Source organism: Rhinopithecus roxellana, chromosome 8 (assembly GCF_007565055.1).
Source record: "Rhinopithecus roxellana isolate Shanxi Qingling chromosome 8, ASM756505v1, whole genome shotgun sequence".
In the NCBI taxonomy this organism is placed as follows: Eukaryota; Metazoa; Chordata; class Mammalia; order Primates; family Cercopithecidae; genus Rhinopithecus; species Rhinopithecus roxellana.
This window is the reverse complement of record NC_044556.1, coordinates 97,559,866-97,582,752: the sequence shown is the minus strand read 5'-3', so window position 1 is coordinate 97,582,752 and position 22,887 is coordinate 97,559,866. Positions and strand designations below refer to the sequence as shown.

The following is a 22,887-nucleotide window of genomic DNA, read 5'->3' as shown; positions in this document are numbered from 1 at the left end:
TTATTTAGTTTCACTGAGTCATAAACCATGAGACAGCCTCATTTACTGGCTTCTGCTTTTAATGCTTTATCAAGGATAAGGAGGAACTTCTAATCATTTTTTTTTTTTTTTTTTGGAACTTTTGTATGTGTTAAGTTTCCAGGGCAATAGACAAAGACAGATAATCTACAGGGTAACTTCCCAACAAGATAGTTCTGTCTTGCAAGTCATCAGTGGGCCTGAAACATCTGTACAAGAAGAGATATCTGTAGATGCTATGCATGTCTTCATTGATGAACATGGTGAGTCTTTGGAGCTCTTTACTAATGAACAAGCAGGGAAAACTGTCAGCTTTCTCAGGACTTATTGTGATATCTTAGCCTGAGCACTAGACTTGAGAACTGGAAGACTTAACGCTATGGTTGCCCACATACTGTTCTTTGAACGGAGTGTGCTGCCTCCCATCTCAGGGTCTTTACACATGCTGTGCCTGTGTGTGCTATTGATCCTTCAGATCTTAGTCCTAAGGTAAGTTTTTCAGGAACACCTTTCCTGAACTCCCCAGACTTAATCAGGTTCGTCAGATTTTGTTGTTCTCTTAACTCCCTCTTTCCTTCTTTGATAATATTACAGCTTGTATAATAATTTGATTAATGGCATTTCCCCTCACAGTTATCAACTTCAAGAGGGCAATGCCCAGTACTCAGTAAATATTTGTTGGACCTGTGTTGCACACCTGACCTTGATATATTTTTTCATCGCCTTGTTATAAAAAGGATTTAAAATAGTATACATAGAGAATTATAAAGTGGCAAGTTCAAAGTTCAAAGGATAAGTGACATAGGTCCTAGTTTTTCTGGAATGGGTCTTGGCTTATGTATCATATAGCTCCAGTAGTGCTTGTTATTTTACTCTCAAAAGGATCCTGGTTTGGAGAATAAATTATATGGTTACTTTATCTGGAGTTTGGTAGTTTATAGTTTTAAATGCTTTTGCATGTGCAGAAATATAAGGGACTTTTACATCATAAAGAACAACATTAGCACTTACATGAAAGCCTCCACAGGGGCTGTGGTTGTCGTTAAGGTTTCTCTTGGTGGAAAACACCTTTGAGTTGAGGGCCACCTTCCAGCTGCTCACGACAGACAAGGTTAATTACGCTTCCTGTGTCAACTGAAGAAGGCACTCGTAGGAGCTCTTCTGGGCAGAAACCATTTACATTATTAGACAGGGAACGGATTTTCATACCTCAATATCCTGAACTGCTTTAGTGGAGCTAATTGAACTCTGCAAATTAATTCCATCTCTTGCTTTTCCTCATTAACAGGCTGACATGTCAGTCAGCGTGCTGTGGCACTTGCTCATCTGCACATTTGGAGGCAGAGATGATCTCATGTGGTCCACCAATCAAAACTGTACTCTTAATAAGCTGCTTTTTGCACATGACACTGAGGTATTCGTATACAAAAAAATCCAGTTATATGCTAGCACAGATCATGCTGACACATGAGGAGAATGTATGTAAAGTGAATTAAGAGGTGATACAAATAAGTCTATCAAAAGCAATTAAATAATAAGTAACCAAGTCAAAACTTGTCTAACTATATTAGCAGGGAAGCAGGTCAAAGAAAAATTTCTTAGTCACGTTTCTTTCAGACATCCTTCAACTTCTCAGGATATACATTCTGTGGAGAAATACAAAGAATGGATCCAGATTGTCAACAGTTATTACAACAGACCAAAATAAGTTTCCTTTTAACTTGAAAATTGTATAAGTTGAAACAGTTCTATATGAATAATTATGTCATATTCTTTGCTGAAATTTTCTGATTTTACAGGGGAAATTAGATCCTGTTATTTAAAATCTGGAAATCAGAAAGAAGGTCCTTTACAGCCTCTACCATCAAACTATGACTGTCTCTCTCAGGCTCGGTGAGTGGAGCTTTGTTTCCAGGCTTGAGAGCTGTTGCATTGCTAGGAGACACAGCAATGAAGATAAAGTGAGGATTCTGGTTTAGAAGAAATGTGTTAATCCCTTTGTAGTTGTTAAGGCATGTAGTTTTGCGTGAAAGAAAAAGAAAATCTGACATTCTGAAATAATGAAAAATAAATGAAACCATTTTAATTGTTGCTGCTTCCAAAAACGAAGATAACATGTAGGTAATATAAATAGACAGGAACCCTGTCTAAATATAATAGTGTTCCCTTCAAGAAAGATGGTGATGCAGATCTCAAACACATTATTAAATTTGTTCCAAGGAGCGGACTAGAAATGTGTTTAGTTCTCATTTATTCTCATTTACAGTAATGAAGGCAAACTGTTTTACAGATAGATACACATCTTTTCTATTTTACTTCAGAATGCTTTGAATAACTTTCTTAATTGTGCTGATATTAAATTACGTGAAGTTGATATTAAGTTAGTTTGCATATCTGGGACATATGATGATTAATAGTGTGTTGGGCAAGCTGTACATCTTGTCAGTGGCAGATAGAATTCATCCTTCATCCTGGGCTTCAAGATTCTTTGTGGATAATCCATATGGCCATGTCTCAGTTGGTTGCTCTAAGTGTGGAAGTAAATTGTTCATGTATCCTTCTTTAGAATTATATGTATATTTGAGGATTTATGGGAGACTTTTGCGGTGTAACTGGAAAGTCTTGCGCTTCACATCTAAACCTTAATTTCAGAGCCTGTGACCCCATGTGTCTTTCCAAGTTTAAAGTCTTCCCAAGGGTATATGGGAAATTCAGAGGGAGGCTTCTGTGTGCTTAGAATAAAGGCTGTCTTTGTCCTTGCATTCTGGCCTCCAGGTGGAATGCTGTCATGTGCCAGCTTCTTAGGGCATTCTCTGTTTCTTAGGGCCACTACTGTTTCTTACCTGCTTAGGAATGCTAGTGCCTGCCATTCAGGTAGGTCTGATGGGAACTGTAAGTGATGGCTCTCTCTCGCCATGCAGTCCCTTCTGAGCTTTGCACTAAAGCAGCCTGCATGTGCCCAAAGTCACTCGTGTGGGGAAACAGAAATATTGTTCATCCCCCACTTGCCGTCCACTCCTTCTCCTTTTCCCTCAGGTACCCTGCAGCAATCCAGATGGCACAAATTTCTTCTTCTCCATCCAACAAGCATGCAGAGTCCCCATGCAAATGGACACCCAAGAGGAGAGGGAGGTTTGCTATCCACATCTTTACTCTAACCTCCAGGACATTCTAGACGTCATGATGGTTTGATGAGTTTAGTCATCTAAGATGGCAGCTTTCTCAGACAAAATATGTAATTGCATGAGAACACAGCTTTGAAAGCTGCCATATTATTCTGCAATTCCCAGCTAAAAGTTGTTTTTCTAAGCTGAATTTAGAACAAATTCTTGTTTTATCCCAAAGTAAAGTTACAAGATTTTTGGTTTTAATTTCCCCCCCCAGGATAAATATATGTCATTTTTCCTCTAGGTTAAATACTTGAACTGCATTTGTCAGTAATGATAGTTAGAATAAGGCCATATATCCAGAGCCTTAAAAAACTGAAAATTTACAGTATCCAAATAAAAATGAGAGAGAGGACCTATAGTGTTTTCATTAAGCCTCAGTTCCTTAGGCTCTGCCTCTTCTAGCACGACCTGCTAACTTGCTTTCTCCCCTTAAATTTCTCTCTCTTTATTAAACTTCGTCCAGCCTCTACTTTCTTTCATTTCCTCTGCATTTCCTTTCCAGATTACAGCTCTTTTATATTTAACCTGCCTTCCATTTCCAGAGCTGCCTGGACATAGGTTTGCCACAGTGCATTCAGCCTTGGTGAAATGGCTTTTGGTGAGGTTGTGTTGGGGTGCTGCGAGGGTGTTGGTCTGAGAGTCAACTGAGCAGTGTTGATGCTGAACTTTCTTGTGAGGCGTGTGGCTTAGTGAAGAGTCTCAGAATACCTGGCCCTTTCCTACGTGCCTTTTCAAGTCCATAGAACAGTCAGACCCCTTTCTGTTACACGGGAGGGAAACCCATCTCAGACAGGTTTACTCAAAGCGGGGATTTTGCGGTGATGTAACTGAACAGTCTTGAGTCCATCTATCTTCAGGAGTGTCTAGATAAAGAGGTTCAGATTGAGTCATTGGGGCCTAGTTTTGCCATTTCCGTCGCTCTCCTGTTCCTCTGTTTTGACACCATTCTCAAACACCTCACCCTAGCGGTCAAAAGATGGCTGTCATTACCCTAGGTCTTGTATCTTTTCTCATCTAAGTCCAGCAAGAACAGTATGCTTCTTTCTCGTAGACCCCATGAAAGGTCTCATTGTGTCTGATTGGTTCTGACTGAGCCATATTCCCTGAGCCCAATCACTAGGACCAAGCAAGCACTTGGTCTGGGCTTACACACACAGAACTGGATTCGAGGTTCCCCCTGAGACTGGATGGGGCCGACTCTCCGAGGGATATTTGAAGTTCTGTGGACAAAAGCCGGGCAGCAAAATCAACAAGTGACCCCTGAGGACTCTGTTTCTGGTGAAATGGCAACTGAATTAATTACTGAGCTCCTGTAAAGAGAAAAATGTTCAAGTTTTTTTGCAAGCGACTTTCCCCTTGAAGAAAATCTTCATTGAATATCCCTAGTCACCCCTAGCTTTTCTCGTGTGTGAATGCTCCAGTGGGCAAGGCCTTGGTCCACCAGTCTCAGATAGCAAGTTCTGGGTCTTTGACTATCTGCTCTTTCTCCAGCATTATTTGACAGGGTGTTGGTCTTAAGAGTTCTAGAAAAGGGCTGAGCACGGTGGTTCACACCTGTAATCTCAACACTTTTTTTTTTTTGAGACAGAGTTTTGCTCTTTCGCACAGGCTGGAGTACAGTGATGCAATCTCGGCTCACTGCAACTTCTGCCTTCCAGGTTCAAGTGATTCTCCTGCCTCAACCTCCCCAGTAGGTGGGATTACAGGTGCCCACCACCACGCCCGGCTAAGTTTTGTATTTTTAGTAGAGACGGGGTTTCACCATGTTGACCAGGCTCGTCTCAAAGCTCCTGACCTCGTGATCCACCGGCCTTGGCCTCCCAAAGTGTTGGGATTACAGGCGTGAGCCACCACGCCTGGCAATCTCAGCACTTTTGAAGGCTGAGGTGGGACGATCACTTGAGCCCAGGAGTCTGAGACCAGCCTAGGCAACATGGCAAGACTCCATCTCTACAAAAAACAAAACAAAATGTAGCAAAAACACCAACAAACAAGAAGAGTTCTAGAAAAGAAGTACCCATTGCCATGTGTAACTTCTCTTTCTTGTGCTTCAAAGATAAAGTAAAATAATACACACGGTTTGCTATTATATGTATAGTTAGTCCTTAAGATAGATAATAGAGGAGACTTTGTTATGTGGTGGTGTGGCCTTCAGCGGCCCATTTGGGCACAGGAAATATACAGTGCTTCCTGTCAGATGCATAAGCACAAAACTCCAGTCACTTCACTTAGCAAAATTACAGCATTGAAGCTGTTCCCTAGGTAGTTCTGGAAAAGCAGTTAAGGCGCTACCATCTGTTTAATTCGTGCTCAAGAAAAACGAGTCAGTCCTATGTCAGTCAGATGATCTTCTGGATTTAAACTACTGTCTGACAGGCTTAGGGTGGATATTCCAATTGTCTCAAACTTCTCCCCAGATTCTGACACATGGAAAGCTGTGCTACCCATTCATGGGGGGCTAATTTCTTTGGATTTGTTATAAGCTTTGTCTTTTGCAGAAGCCCATGATGTAATGATGATTTGGGAGTCTCTGAGTTGGCTATCTGAAGGAAAAATTCTCAGAAAGCGGAATAAGAACCAGCCATCTGGCTCAATTTAGATCTTTGAATTTCTGAATTAACATACTAGTGCGTGTGTGCACTCGTCTGAGCTCATGTGCACCTGGGGATGTCATCGCTGTATCTCTGTCTCTCATGGTAGAGGTAAAGAATGGAACCAGAGCAGAGCCAGTGAAATGCCAGCAGGTCAGGATTTTGCCACATGGAAGGACCGAGTGGCTTGTACCTTACCCATTGTTCCCATGTGCACTATTACGGCAGTTCGTGGCCCTGAACGAGGCACTTGCCTGCAATAGTTCAGGTAGTAACAGCCACCATTTGTTAAACACTTATACACTAAGCTAAATGTTAAATTACCTAATTTAATCTGCACAACAAACTGAGGATGGTGATACTAGCTCTATTTTACAGATAAGGAAACTAAGACTGATTGTCAGAAGTGCTCAGCTTCATGTAGATAGTAAGTGGCCGGTGGACAGGTGAGTCTCCCTCCCGGCTCCCATCCCCCACAGAGGCGTCACAGGCTCAGGGTTCCTCAGAGCCCAGGCAGGTGTGATAAATAGGTGAAGGGGGCCCAGTGTGGAATGGTAGAGAGGAGTGGTGATGGCTGCAGTAAATTGGAGGGCATTTATCCCATCTGAAGGGCTGCTGCTATGTTAGTCTACTTATGATGGCTCATAAGCCCCAGGTGACAGGATTTTCCAGTTTTTTCCACAAGGAGCTAGAAATGCATATTTGTATCTAAAAGTGTATTTTGTTTCACGTTGATTTTAATTTTTTTTTTTTTTTTTTTTTTTTTTTTTTGAGACGGAGTCTCCCTCTGTCACCCAGTCTGGAGTGCAGTGGCGCCATCTCGGCTCACTGCAACCTCTGCCTCCTGGGTTCAGGTGATTCTCCTGCCTCCGCCTCCTGAGTAGCTGCGATTACAGGCGTGTGCCACCCAGCCTCGGCTAATGTTTTTGTATTTTTAGTAGAGACAGGGTTTCACCATGTTAGCCAGGATGGTCTCAATCTCCTCACCTCGTGATCCGCCTGCCTCGGCCTCCCAAAGTGCTGGATTACAGGCGTGAGTCACCGTGCCCAGCCGATTTTAATTTTTTTTTTTTTTTTAACACCACCACAGATCACAGGTTGAGCGTGGTTGACTGTGGCCTGTGAACTACCTGTGGTCAGCCTCTGCCCTGCCCCTCCAGTGGGAAAGCGCTTGCCCTCAGCTCTTCTTGCGCACATGTGCGGCATCCAGATGTCCTTGGTGGTTCCCACTCTGCAGGTGCCTCCAAACCGCCTTGCCAAGGTCTCCACTCATTGCTCCCTTTTGAAACTCTCATCTTTGAAAGCTCAAGTTACAGTCTGCCTCTGTTATACTTCTTTTCCTTCTCAGTCCTCCCTGTGAAAATAAATTCATCTCTTCAAGTTGCTGCCAGGAGGATGCTGATCACATTCTCTCTGGTATCTCATTTACTTGTACAGAGTTCCCATCTCTTTTTCTAGATTGCACACATCTAAAACCAGCCTTCACTTAGCCCTTTATAGGTAGGTGCTCAATAAATGTGGGATTAAATCAGATGAATCATTGGAAGTGACAAAGATGGCCCAGTTGGAGTTCTGGGATGAGGGACAGCAGGAGAAGCTAAACAGGAGGGGCAGAGTAGGGCCCTGGGGCACATGAAACTGGTGGAGGAGTGTGGTTTGTTCTCTATGCAGCAGGAGTGATGGGAATCTATGTGCAGAGCAAAACAACCCTGATGAATGTGGGATTATCAAAACGACCTCAACAAATAAATCCCTCATGTTTGATGGGACGGTTGGAGGGAGAGCCAAAGCACTAGCAGTTTGCCAGATCAATGCATCTGAACACAGAATGTGATCTCCTCCTTTTATAAGTGGGGAAGTACAGTAAAATGAAACCTGTAAAATGACCCATTTTAAAGCAATCTACATAGGAATCAGAGGTAGAGACTCAAATTAAATTTTCTAGCCCTGAGTTTTTGTTATTTTTATTTTTGATTTTTTTGGGACAGGGTCTTGCTCTGTGGCCTAGGCTGGAGTGCACTGACGTGATCTTGGCTCACAGCAACTTCTGCCTCCTGGGTTCAAGCAATTCTCCTGCCTCAGCCTCTCAAGTAGCTGGGATTATAGGCACGCACCACCACACCTGGCTAATTTTTTGTATTTTTACTAGAGACGGGGTTTTGTCATGTTAGTGAGGCTGGTCTCGAACTCCTGGACTCAGAGTGATTTGCCCTCCTCACCCTCCCAAAGTTCTGGGGTTATAGGCATGAGCTACCGTGCCCAGTCCAGCCCTGTGTTTTATTAGTTCATAAACAAACAATTTTCTCTGTCTGTATGAAAGCTAAAAACAGAGGAAAATCTGACATTGAGAATTTTACTTGCTTAAAATCAGAGGTTTAGTATCTAGCTATGTGAACACAAATTTTGTCTCGGACTTATCTGGGTTCAAATTCCAGCACTAATATTTACTTTTTGTTTGACATTATGCAACTCGCTTAACCATCTTAAGTATCCATTTTCTAACAAAAAAAAATGCAGATAATACCTCTGTAACTAATTCACTGGTTTGCTTTAAAAATTAAATGTGGGGCCGGGCGCGGTGGCTCAAGCCTGTAATCCCAGCACTTTGGGAGGCCGAGACGGGCGGATCACGAGGTCAGGAGATCGAGACCATCCTGGCTAGCATGGTGAAACCCTGTCTCTACTGAAAAAAAAAAAATACAAAAAAAAACTAGCCGGACGAGGTGGCGGGCGCCTGTAGTCCCAGCTCCTCGGGAGGCTGAGGCAGGAGAATGGCGTAAACCCGGGAGGCGGAGCTTGCAGTGAGCTGAGATCCGGCCACTGCACTCCAGCCTGGGCGACAGAGCGAGACTCCGTCTCAAAAAAAATAAATAAATAAAAAATAAAAATAAAAAAAAATAAAAATTAAATATGGGCCGGGCATGGTGGCTCACGCCTGTCATCCCAGCACCTTGGGAGGCCACGGCAGGCGGATCACAAGGTCGGGAGTTCAAGACAAGCCAAATCAATGTAGTGAAACCCTGTCTCTAATAAAAATACAAAAATTAGCTGGGTGTGGTGGCACACACCTGTAATCCCAGGTACTTGGGAGACTGAGGCAGGAGGATCACTTGAACCCAGGAGGCAGAGGTTGCAGTGAGCCAAGATCACACCACTGCACTCCAGCAAGGGCAACAGAGCTCCATCTCAAAAAAAAAAAAGAAAAAATTAAATGTAATGGTACACATGCAGTGTTTAGGATAGTGCCTGCCATAGAGGGCCCTCAGTCAATGTTGGCTGTTGTTACTATCTTTGGATAGAAGCAGAAGGACTTCAGGTAAAGTGCACTGTGACTTGATATACCAAAAGATGTTGACTTTTGTTTCTTGACTTTTTATAATAAAATACCCGATTTTATATAACAAAAATACTTTGGGCCAGGTGGAAGCCTTTCCTCTAGTCCTTTGTGAGTTGGTTTATGTGATTTGAAGGCATTCCCCTTATTAACCTGTTGTGTTCCAACATCTTGGCATGTATAATTTTAGAGTAGGTCCTTTAATATGATGTCCTTGGCTTTTAATGCAATTAGATTTTAAGTTCTTCTATTACAGTAAACATAAACTTTGATTTTGAACTTGGAAGGATGCCTACTTGGGACTGTAAGTCATTCAGCCATGGAAGATATATTGGAAAAGCAGGCTTTTCCCTATGAGGTGACTTCAGTGGCTGGGATTGTCTCCAACTGGGCCATTAAACAACTGATTCTTATTATTGGCAAAAAAGCCATTCCTCTTAGCTATTGTTCAGCCTTGTTACCATGTGACAGTTTTATATCCCTGACTCCCACGTATGAATAGGGAATTGTTAGTAATGTAACTTCATGTCTCTTTGGGGATTCCTGAAGGAGACCGGGAGAGGAAACAAACTTCTCTCCTTGGCCTCACCGTGGCTGTGGGAACCAGTGCAGTTCTTGCGGACTGCTGCAGAAACGTAGCAGCATTTTCCGCTTGTACAATAGCTGTCCATAGAGCAGGTACCTTTGGTAACATTAGCTAACACAGTTCTGCTTTCCCCAGAAACTGGAATGAGGAAACGACAATTTGAATTGCAGCCTTTAGAACTGCTAGTAGGAAAAACTGCCAGAGGATAAATCCACTTGAGTATTTTATTACCCAGAACACAAGATTGATTCAATAGTTCAGAGCCAAAATGAACTAATTTGCCTGGAAAGTTGGAATTACTAATCTGCCTAGAAAACCGAAGTGGAAGTAGGCAATCTGCCTAGGAAGTTGGAGGTGAAGCTGCTTAGTAAGTTGAAATGTGTTTTTGAGTGCAAAGCGTTTGTTGCAGAGTGAATTTTTATTACTACTCAGTAGATCTTGTAATTAAAGCTTGACGGTTTCTCTTTTTTGTTCAGCAAATATTTAAATTTCTTTGTGTATAAATTAATCCAAGTAATATAGCAGAACTTTCTTCTATGAACGATCTATAACCATGTTTCTGTATTAATCAGGCTTTTCCAGTGTCATAAACAATCTAATGGAAATGCATGCAAAATGCATATCATCTGCTCCCCAGTGAATCTGATTGGAAAGACATGATATTTACATTCATTTTGAGGATCTATAACTCATAAAGTAGGCATGGTACTCTTCTGAATGGAAGAGTCATTCTGTAGCAAATTCATTTGCAGGACCTTTTTGGGGAATTTTTGTATCAAGGATGGAACTTCAACTTGTTTTTATTTAAAAAATAGAGTAGGATGGTAATATAAATATTTATGTGAATTCACTTATTCATGGCTTTTGTTTTTGAATTATTGTAGCAAAGATTGAAGTAGATATTTTCAGTTTATAAATTAGGCTTATGTTTGAAAGCTGCCCTAAATCTCTAATCCCACTGTGTACCATACTCCAAAGGTGGATTGAAACCCTGTACTTAATCTTTACTACCTCCTCAGAGTTCTTACTCTTTTGTTGACATTATCAGCTTCTCTGACCCTTATCTCAAAAAGACCTTTTACTTACTGGGATTAACTTTCAGGCAAGTCCTCTAAAGCCGCAATGTTTAATTATCTACCTGGTTCCCAGAGAAGATAAGCAGGCAGAAAGCAGCAAGAAATAATCATGTCTGTTTAGATTGGGTTTTTAACTTTAGTCAGAATAAATAATAGTGACACTCTGGTTTGGAATAGCTGAGCAGGAATGTGGGGCAACGAAACAAGTCAACTAGATATTCAAAATGAAGAGTAAAACGTTGTAACTTCCTCAATATTAGATATACCCAGTACCATGTGCCATTTAATTATAGTTTGGAAATTTCATCTTTTATTACAAATATTTGAGGTATGCATATAGCTGCCTCATTCACGTAATTTGGATAGTAGAGAGAGAGATATTTGCTGCTTCAAATTTGAAAAACTTTTGCGGTTTCTTGGTGCCTTTGATCACACGGAGGTGAAAAAGATTGGCAAGAAGTAGATGATCACCCGGGTCTGCCTTGCAATAGTGTCTACCCTCCCAAATTTCCATGTCCTCTCTTTTTGGCGTTCACTCTTTACTCTTTGCTCCTTTCACTGTCATTCTTACCTTGTTTTCCTAGACATGTTAGAAAGAGATTGTACTTTCACCCAGGCATAGAGTCATAAGGACAAAAGGTTTGTGAGGTTGATTCTAGAAAGATTTTGTTCTCTGGGGCATCTTCTCTGAAAGCCTGAAAATTGGCCCTGCCGCTCAGTGTGGATCTCTTCGGGTGGCCACAGCCACTGCCGCCACATGATGGCAGTCAGGTCCCATGCTCCCGGCCTCACTTCCATGGTGTCTCTGCCTTTTTCTCTGATACTCACACAAATTTTACCGTCACATAAAAGAGTTGTTTGCCGGCTGTAAAACAAGAATCCCTGTTAAAATTGCTGCGACTTTCATCTCTGTGTCCCTCTGTGGGCCTTGTGCCCATGTCCCCAGAGGAAGCCTGAAAAACAAGGAAAGAGGCAGAAAAAGGGAGGCCCCCTCCCTGAGAGTGGCAGGCTATTGTCTTTAAACTCTGGGGAAGATGAAGAATTTCAGGAAATGTTTTTCCAACATCAGTGAGACAGTGTAGAAGAAGCACATGTATTTTGACTGTCTGTTACTTGTAGAAACTCAGATGGTGAAAACCTGGGGAGTCCAGTATGGTGGAATATCGTCATGGTCAATTTGAGGCGCAACTCTTTCCACATAGAAGTGCACTCTTTTGGCCCAGGCTAGATTCTAGCCCCAGGTCCGTCTTTATTACTTTCTAGTGGCAGCACTTTTAAAAGTTTCCACCATTAGTCACTATTTCTGCTATTGCTTGGAGCTCAATCTAACTTAGATAAACTTATCTCTGCTATAGCCCTGAACCAAACTAGTTTACCAAAGATTCACCAGAGAACAGGGTAATTGAGACCAGATGTGCTAAGTATCGTGTATTGTAGTTCACAGAACAGTTACTACAGACTTGGGATATTTCCATTGCCATTATTGTTTTGGAGGAAGAGAAAATGCCTCTTGAAACTTAACGCTTTCACTTTATATGTATTAATGTGGGAAAATCATTGGCTTTAAGTTACTAAGACATTGTGTTTCTAGATGATTATGATGCTTACAGTCTATAACTCCAAAAGATGAGAGAGAATAACCAGCAAATACTCGGAGAAGAGACACAAGCAAAGAACATAGACTTCGTAATTATTCAAAGATTGCACTCCTGTCCACCTGCCCATGTCAGTGATTTTTGTGGACATCGTCATCTCTTTGGTGCTTGGGTGGGCAGGCTGGTGCACATGGATTATAACTACACTATCAGGACATCAGAGAATTATATCCCATAGGGAAACATCTACATTTGAGCAGTGCTTACTGTAAGCATGTAACCATTTCCTCTTGGCCAAATGGGGAGCCCACATACACATGACAATACAGGTTTCTGATGCAGACATATACCAGTCATTAAGCCCAGAAGAGAATCTTTCTTAATATGCTCATGCCTTATCTAGAATACTCAAACCTTATAAAAGAGGTTAATTAAGAGGGAAGTTAATATGCTGTTTGAGACTGTCTTTATAAAATAAGGAGAATTAGGTGTGAGTTGCGGGCAAAATACTCTTCCCCCATGCCTGCTAACAGAGACACCTGAAATTAATATACTATTTGTGTAAAAGCATAGGAGTTATGTTACTATTTAATATAAGAATAAGCAAAGTCAAGTCCTATATCAACAGAAGGGAGTAAAAAGGGTCAGGGATGGTTATGAAGTGCCTAATATACGAAAGGCAATGTTCACTGCTTTATGTACATAGTCTGGTTTGGTTTTCACAATGATCCCTACAAGGAAAATATCTTCCTGATTTTATAGGGAGGATTCGAGGTAGGAAGACAACATGCTTATAGTCACAGATAGTAACTAGTAGAGAAATACTTTAACCTAGTTCTGTTTAATTCTAGAACTGACCCAAAAGATTTTAAATAGAAAATCAACCCATAGATTTTTTAAAGGATATTTAAATGGCTTACATAGGAAAATGATGTTTATTATTATTATTTTACAATCAGAAATGTACTAAGACATATGGAAAAATTAAGCTGGTGTCTATTGATTGACACTTCCTTTTGTATCATGTATCCTAGCAGGACGCCTTAGTAGGAGGAAGACTGCTCTAAAACAGCCGTTTGTTACACATGGTGGCGTAGTCAATTCTCAGTATATTTCAGTTGGCAATAGAGGGCGCTGTACACCTTCTACATTTTTGCACAGAAGCATGCATTTCTTTTCCCACTCTTGCCTATTTACGATCATTACCTACCTTACCTACAATGTAGTTAGCTTAATCTTTTGGTTTTAGTGAAGTTCTGCCATGTGCTCCGTTTAAGATACCTCTGAATATGTGTCAACAATGCAATTTCAGTTCTATTGTATTTCGATGTGAAATGACAGAGTTGCGTTACTCAGCGGCTTCTGTACAACGCAGAAGAGTTTGAATTAACATTGTTTTTATAAATCTAACTAATCTTTTTCTGTGTTAGTGACAGAGATTATACCACTAACAGAGACAAGAAGGAAAAGCACTATTTTAGGAGCAAGCATTAAATAATGGAAGCATAGGATTTTTAAGTTTTCAAACTCCATGTACTTATTCTACCCAGTTCATTTCCTAAACCCTAACCTTATCATGTTATGTTTCCTAAGTGGTTCTTTATAGGAAGACTTTATTGAATGTATTGAAGTTTTTGTTTATTTACATGTGTATATGAAAGTTGCTTTGTTTTTTTGTTTGTTTGTTTGTTTTTTGAGATAAGATCTTACTCTGTTCACACAGGCTGCAGTGCAGTGGCGTGATCATGGCTCACTGCAGCCTAGACCTCCCAGGCTCAAGTGGTCTCCCACCTCAGCCTCCCAAGTAGCTGGGACTATAGGCATGTGCAACCACGCCCAGCTAATTTTTTTCTATTTTTGTAGAGATTAGGTCTCACTATGTTGCCAGGGCTGGTCTTGAACTCCTGGGCTCAAGCAATCCTCCCGCCTCAGCCTCTCAAAGTGTTGGGATTACAGGAAGGAGCCACTGCACCCAGCTGTATGACAGTATTTTGAACACCATTCACACAGAATAACTATGGGTATGCTTAGGAGTATGATAGGAAGGACTTAGGAAAAGAAAGATCCAAAAGATTGCAGAAACTTTATCATGAAAGGTGTAGATTATAAATCAAAAAGGAATTATGTTACTGTAGCATCTGCATTCTTAAGGAGCCTGTATTAGACAGTGTGATTTGGGCTACAAGTAACCTTATGTAACAAAACGGGCTGCACAATGAGATGTATTATGTCAGAACACAAGAAGCCCAAAGACATGATCTGTTCAAGGTTGGTGAATTCAGAGGTTTAATACTGTCATCAAAAAACTAGTTCCCTTCCATCACTCAGCTCTCCAGTCCTCAAGTTTTTCCTTCACGATGGCAGTATTTATTATTCACGAATCATGCAAAGGCCTGGAGAAAGACTGTCTTTTACTTTTGTTACTACTTAAGAACTATAGAAAAATTTGTCCAAGAGCTCTCTTATTCCCAGCCAACTCTTCTTTGCCCCTCAGTGACCTCTTAGAGTTGTGTTTCTTTCTCATTCCAAAGCCAAGCTCTGGCCAGGGTGAATGGCTTAGAGAACAGGATTTTTCCCTGGGGCTAGGGAAGGACCTCCTGTCTCTTCCAAAGCACGCAGTCTTGGATGACTTAATAAGATGGAGTTATGTTAGCAGACATTCTATGAGAAATGCCTATTGAGTAGGTGGCCAACGTTATCTCCTAAAAGTTATAGGTACCCTGCTAGGAAATCAGATAGAGAAGTATATCCTAGTTTTTTTTTTTTTTTTTTTTGAGACGGAGTCTTGCTCTGCTGCCCAGGCTGGAGTGCAGTGGCCGGCTCTCAGCTCACTGCAAGCTCCGCCTCCCGGGTTCACGCCATTCTCCTGTCTCAGCCTCCCGAGTAGCTGGGACTACAGGCGCCCGCCTCGTCGCCCGGCTAGTTTTTTGTATTTTTTAGTAGAGACGGGGTTTCACCGTATTAGCCAGGATGGTCTCGATCTCCTGACCTCATGATCCGCCCGTCTCGGCCTCCCAAAGTGCTGGGATTACAGGCTTGAGCCACTGCGCCCGGCCAACTAGACTGCTTACTGTTAATTTAAGTCTTGCCAATCTGTGTGTGATTAAAGATAATAAAACTATTTTATATACAGATCACAACTAATTCCATAATGTCCTCTTGATCAATTACCCAAGACATTTCTTTTGTCTAATATGTACTTACCTTGCTTTGGGCTGTGGTGGAGAGGAGATGCAGCCAGGTAGTAGAGGTATTAATCTCTGTTTCTTCCTGGTTGGTGTCTGGAGAATTATCAAGCCCACTATTTGTTTTTACAAAATGTGAGGCTAGAACTTGTTACTAAGGCCTCCCCACCCATTAAATATGTAAAAAAATTAAGGTTGTCATCTCTAGAACACCAGGCATCTACCTACCTGCCCTATGACACACTGCAACTCTGGGCAGCCTGAGTAATTTCAATGTATGCAGGCTAATTGACCTTCTCCCTGAAGGTAGCCTTGTATACATAATTTTAAACTCTTAACTCTCTATATGTAAGGTTGTAAAGACTCATCCAATACCTGCTTTGGGCATTCCTATTATTCTTGTGTTTGTGTATAATAAATAGATGACTTGTGGTATCACCAGGTAACCAAAGCTTTTGTTTTGCCCACCCTCAGAGAGATGCAGGTCAGCTCCTCCAGTACCACAACTTCTGAGAGTCAAGATCCGTCTTCTGGGGACCCTGCTGTCAGTGCCCTTCAGCAGCAGCTGTTACTGATGGTGGCTCGCAGGACCCAGTCAGAAACCCCACGGGTACGTACATTCCAGAATTGCTGTTTGTGGATGTTCTAGAAACGGGGGATCTTAAAACCTTTTTCCAGGTTGGATTACCTGACAGGATTAGTCAGCTCTTTCCCTGAATTTTGCATCACTGGATTGTTGATATATCACTGCAAGGCAGTCTACTGACTGAATGTGAAAAGAAATCGGAGAGATAGAAGCTAACCTTGGGTTGATATTAACAGGATTGCCACTGTCTCAGTTGCTTTTCAAATGCATTAGAAATTCATGCACATTGATCTTTGGTTGCCAGGATGCATAAGTCTCACATGAGCTCACTGGATTAGGTTGCCTTTTTCGCCCATGGTTTGCAAAGTATCTGTTTTTTTAAAAAGATAACGTATTATTGCCTTGTATATTAAATATTCAAAGATTCTTAAATATTTGACTTAAAGGGAGACTTTATTCTTGGGGCAAGTGACATTATCCTCAAGAGGTCTAAAAATGTGAAGGCTTTCATTATTTTACTAAGAGATAACTTATTAATGTTCATTCATTTATCCAGTCAATCTTTAATAAGACTCTTGGGAGGCAGAGCCAAGGATTAAAAGCCAGAGATAACATGGGAGATTAGTGAAACACCCAGACATGAAGTTAGAGCTGCAGATTCAATTTTGGGCATTTTGGAGGAGAGGGAATGGGGACGGCTTCTTAGAAGAAGAGATACTTGGGTTAGGCCTTGAAGAAAGATTGGTTTCCATTGGTACATATTGAGAGAAGAGGATTGTAGATGGGATGATGTCATGTGAGTGTCAAGTTTCTTTATTTTTGTTTACCTTTTTCCTGGAAATGTTTCAGTTCATTCAAGAAAAGCTCATCTTTGAAAAAATAATAATTATATATATATAATATATATATGTATATATGTTTTTGATTGCTTAGCCACATTTTTCCAAAGGATGCTCAACAATACAATGTGGCTGGCTGCAGTGACTCACGCCTGTAATCCCAGCACTTTGGGAGGCCAAGGTGGATGAATCACTTAAGGTCAGGAGTTCAAGACCAGCCTGGCCAACATGGCAAAACCCCATGTCTACTAAAAATACAAACATTAGCCTGGCATGGTGGCACATGCCTGTAGTCCCAGCTACTTGGGAGGCTGAAGGGCGAGAATCGCTTGAACCCCGGAGGCAGAGGTTGCAATCAGCCAAGGTCGTGCCACTGCATTCCAACCTGGGCAACAGAGTGAGACTCTGTCTCCAACAAACACACACACACACAAAATACAATGGGTTGAAATTTATACACCATTACTCAGCTGTGCAAAGAAAATGTTGAGTTACCTTTTAGCTGACCACATATTGCTCTGAGTTCTTATTCCTGTTGATGTGGGGAATGTAGGGACCACTTAACTTAAAAGTGCTAATTGTCAGACACAGTAGCTCATGCCTGTAATCCCAACACTTTGGGAGGCTGAAGTGGGGGGACGGTTTGAGCCCAGGAGTTCAAGGCTGCAGTGAGCTATGACTGCACCACTGCACTCTAGCCTGGGTGGCAGAGTGAGATCCTCTCTCAAACAAAAAAAGTGCTAATTAGGGTAACTCAGCCCTTTCAGGCTTGGAGTTTCTGTGTAAACAAGTGTTTAATTTATTCAAAGAAGCAGCCTTTTGGGACTGTTTATTCTCTTCCCTTTCATGTATTCAGGCTCTCCTTCTCCTCCTTTCCAGGGCCTCTGTGTGTAAGGGATAGGATTCCTAAACCTGTGGTTGGAAGTGGACCTGGGAGGGGCACTTCCGGGGAGGGGAGCATCCCCTCAGCCCAGTCACCGGGTGTACTGTGTGTTGTACCTGCCTGGTTTGGGTGAGGTGTTGGATCTGCCACTCACTGACCACTGGAGACCCTGCCATTTGCCCTAGCCGTGTTCTGCACACACCGTCAGCCTGTACGAGGTCTGTGAGCTCTGCCCAGCCCCAGCCCGAGCTGCCAGAACATAGTTCTCACCCCAGCCCTAGTATGTGGGGACCCTGTGGAATGCAGGCTTTCCTGAGAAACTTGCATTTTCCCCGTGATAGGCCGGGGGAAGTGCTAACTCCCTACTACCCTCCAGAACATTAGTGTTGAACCTTCAAGAAGGTTCCATGAAAGTATCAGGATAGCTTGGAAAGATGTGAATGCCATTGATTTCATGAGTAGCAGAACTAGAGGAAACTAGAAACTTTAGATTATCAAAGGTATACATCTATTGATTTAATATCTCAAAAATATCCCAGTTAGAGCAGAAACTTGAAAATAAGTAAATACTGAAAGAATAAATCAGAAAGTCCTGCCATTCCTTATTTTGCATTTGTAATCCTATAAATGGCATGATGATGCATAAAAACTCAACTCATCTGCAGTGTTTTATTGTTAGACACTTAACCAAATTCATTGCTTCAACAATTTAAACTTACTTTAAGTAAAAAATTTTAAAGTTCTATATTCTGTTGTATACGGGTATGGAAGAGGAAAAATGAAGATTGCTAACCAAGCTCATGTTTAGACTCTAAGAAAATATTTACAAAGTCTCATACTGGGAAAAAAATGTAGTTCTACTATTTGATTTCTAAATATAATTGATATCACCAGGAAATTAAATTAGGTTTCAGCCACAAAATAAAAATTAAATAGGTTTTCTACTCATTATCCAACAAATATTTGCTGTAGGCTGGCTATGCCTGCAGTCCTGTGCTAGAAGCTTGGTATACAATGGTGAAAAAACTCAGTCCCTGCCTACAATAAGTTTAACAGCCAGTCAACCAATTCAACTCTATACAATAGGAATTCTGCTTAGAATAGGCTCTAGTGGTGTGGGACACAGGAGAAGCTCCAGGCCAGGAAACAGGGGATCGGAGAGGCTTCCTCAGCAAGGTGACACTTCCACTGAAATGTGGAGGATGAGTTGAAGTTAACCAAATAAAAGGAGATAAGAGTATCTAGACAGAGAACCGACCTGGACAAAGGGGCCTGGAGGTGAGGCTGAAAGCAAGTGTGCTCAGTGTTTCTGGAGCCTGGAGGCACAGGGGAGCTATTTCTCAGAAGAAGACTAGCAAAAGTAAGCAGGAGATAAGACTCTGAAGACAAGACTTTAATCCCTTCCTTCCCCCATCCTCCCTGCCTTTCTCCTTCAAGTGCAGCACATGAGCTCTGGGAGTGCTTCCCCCGCAACTTTCTGCAAGCTCTTTCTAGCAGAGGACGGAATTCTGCAGGCTCTGATGGGCGGGTGGTCAGGAGGTGAGCCAAGGCCAGAGAAAGACTTTTCTGAAATTCCTCCCTGGTACAAATACAGTATGTGTGTAGAGAATGGAGTGTCCCTGAAAGGGGAGCTTCCAGGAAGGGCTGTCACTTTTATGTAGGGCTGGTCACTATATATATATATATGTGCACACACACACACACAGGAAAGGAAGAGGTTGTTTTTCATCATCATAGCTGTAGAGTTTAGCTCTCAAGCACAAAAGGAAGGGCAGAGCTTGGGGCATGGTTGGAATTGGTGAAAACCTGTTGTTTGAACTCAAGATTGGCATTCAGGGGTTTTGAATATTACCAATTAAAAATGTTGCATGAATCCATATTATAAACTTGTACTTCTCTGTCACTAAGTTTATCCATCATGTGCTTCTAACCCCACAGAGTATATTCTGTAGACTCATTACCATGGTTTTTAAAATCTTACATTGTCCCAATATGTTATGGGGCAGTACCTGAGTAATCACCTTGAAACATTTTGTTTATTACACTGCTGGTTGAGAGGCAGGTGCAGTCTACCCAAGGGCAGCATAGGATCTGTAGGAATATAGCATTTTCTGCTTCCATTTACTTTTAACTGGATATAGTCTCCAACTCATTCAGCTTGTCTTACATTAAAAAATGAGATAGTATTGTATGTAAAAGTGTTTCGTAAACTCTAAAGCTCTGTGCAAGTCTATGATAGTGGCATTATTATTATTATCTTATGGATATGTGAAGGTCAAGCATTTCATTGGTCCTAACTGATGAGAACTGGTGAGAATTGCAAAGATGAGCACAGTACTAGGCCTGGCTGACTGTTATTCTAGGTAAATATAAAGGCAGCATTTACATCACAATTTACTATCATTGAAACATTAACAAGAACTTATAAGAATATTGGCATTTACTAAAAGATGAAACAGTTGAAATAATTATAGAGATGAAAGAGGTGAGACATCAATTATAATATAACATTTATTTTTCATCATATATTCATTTATTTGAAAGTATATTAATACTTTAAAAAGAAAAAGTAACATTTGCATCTTTTTCATTTATCATGTTCAGAAGTTCATTTAAATATGGATGCTTCTCAACTTAGAATGGGTTTATGTCCCTATAAATCTATCATAAATTGAAAATATCATAAGTTAAAAATGCATTTAATACATCTAAGCTACTGAATATCATAGCTTACCCTGGCCTGCCTTAAACATGCTCAGAACACTTACATTAGCCAACAGTTGGGCAAAATCATCAAATACAAAGCCTATTTTGTATAATAAAGTATTGAATATCTCATATCACTTACTGATATTCTACTGAATGCTTATCCCTTTCACAGCATTGTAAAGTTAAAAAATCTTAAGTTGAATCACTGTAAGTCAGAGGCTATCTGTAATAGGTTTAGAACCTACATGATTTGTTATGAATTCTGGCTGCTAAACATAGCCACTGTTATAATAGTATCATTCTACTTTCAAAAAAATATGTTTTATCCCTCAAAGTTTTGTTCACATCCAGATATAATTCACATTCCACTTCTATGTTTTGAACACAAGTTATGTGTGTGGCACTGGGCTAGGTGCTGTCATATTTGATGTCATTTTATCTTTAAGAGAAGTCTTCAGGGTAGGCATTATTTCATCTGGGGGTTGAATATCTAAGGAAACTGCAGTGCAGAGAGTACTGGAACTTGCGGTGTTGAAGGGACCCTGATCCAGTGTTCCTTCCTAGTTGCGCTTTTGTCACTATTAAGGCCTCCAGTGCTCACATCCCCCTTGGCAGCCACTGCTGTGATTTCTCACAATCCCACTTCTGACACCAAACAGAGTCCCTACCAACCCTTCCTTCCCAGTGCTGAGCTTGATAGCTGTTAGGAGTTACATGTAGTTCCCCAAAGGACCACTTTTCCTCTGTCTACTGTTCACTCCTCTACTCCTTCTGCCTTTTCCCTGCCCTTTCAGGTAAAATCTACAGAGACCTTCTGAGAACTGGAGAACCTCTAATTATTTTCAATATCCCCCTGCAAAAAAGAGGCCAATAATTTAAATCCATTTGTGCCCAACTTTGGGAGGTCGTAGAGCTATCACTTACTCTTCACATAAAGGCCAATTATTTTGTTTTTTTTTTTTTTTTTTTTTTTTTTTTTTTTTTTTTTTTTTTTTTTTTTTGAACGAGTCTCGCTCTGTGCCGAGCTGGAGGCAGTGCCACTCAGCTCACTGCAGCTCCGCCTCCCGGGTTTACGCATTCTCCTGCCCAGCTCCGAGTAGCTTGGACTACAGGGCTCGCCCGGCTAGCTTTTGTCTTTTTTTTTTATAGTTCACATTTACCATGATGCTCAACTACGACCTCGTGATCCGCCGTCTCGGCTCCCAAAGTTTGGATTACAGGCTTGAGCCACCGCGCCCGGCCTATTTTAGTTTTTATTAGATATGGTTCATTCTCAAAATCACAACCCTGACTGTAATCCATTATTCCTCATCTTATTTTTGCCAGTTTCCATTTTCAAATGTGTGTTGTTAACTTGTTCTTTCACAATTAGACTATGTGTATTGTCTCTTGAACTCTATTTGTTTTGCTGTGAAGGTGGCTTTCTCTTTACTGATAAGCACTGCTTGATGTGTCGATTCACCTGGGCCCCCTTAAAGACTGTAGACTTTGGCTTCCAGCAAATCTCTTCCTAATCTGGGACCTTGGACCAGTGGCCTAATCTCTCAGAGCCTCAGTTTCTTTTAGGAAACTGAGCTATTGTGATCTTTTAAGGATTAGAGATAATATATGTCAAAATTATGACTTTACTAGTTGGTGGCAGGTACTAATATCATCAAAAAATCTTATTTGTTATCTGGAACTCTTGAAAGTAGCATTATTTGAGCAGTAGAATTTCTCAGGTATCTCAGAAGGCATAGTCTTTTATTCTTAGATTTCAAAAATTCCACCCAAAATATTTCTAAAAGGTACACTGTCCTTCTCTGCCTTCTTAAGAAGAATATACTGATAATAATGTAAGTTGTTCTTGATAATTCAAATTCATTAAATGAACATTGGATATTATGATATAAACACTAATCCATATGGGGAGTGTGTGTAAATGCAATTATCTGGTTTTTTAAAAAGAACCTAAGTTCAACTTTTATCCTTTCCTTTGTCCTCCCCTTTCCTAAACTCCCCTTTCCTAAACTCTTTCTCAGAATCATAGAATTAAACTTGCAGGCCCAACTTACTGGGCAATGTAACATCATTATCCTTTGGCAAGGCTTAATGAATCAGAGACATAAACGTCTTTTTTTGTCAGTTTGTCCATGCATTCATTTTTTTTTTCATTATTTGGATCACTTACAGTGAAAGATAAAAGTGATGAATATGAAGCTCCTTCTCAGACTCCACTGAGGGTCCTCAATTATGCGAGCCCCTTAATTGTTGATGCACTCCAGGGAATGCCCAAGACCCCTTTACTCCATGCCCTCTTCCGGGATGTCAGTCCT

At 41.1% G+C, this 22,887-nt stretch overlaps 1 protein-coding gene across 1 annotated transcript in view; it reads left to right on the top strand.

Moving 5' to 3' along the window:
* The window catches only part of PCNX2 (pecanex 2), a 318,318-nt gene that overhangs the window by 42,041 nt on the left and 253,390 nt on the right, over window positions 1-22,887 (top strand). Inside the window, 3 exon segments of the mRNA XM_030935586.1 lie at window positions 136-281; window positions 1,818-1,911; window positions 16,030-16,165. Coding sequence (XP_030791446.1) covers window positions 136-281; window positions 1,818-1,911; window positions 16,030-16,165 — 376 coding nt within the window.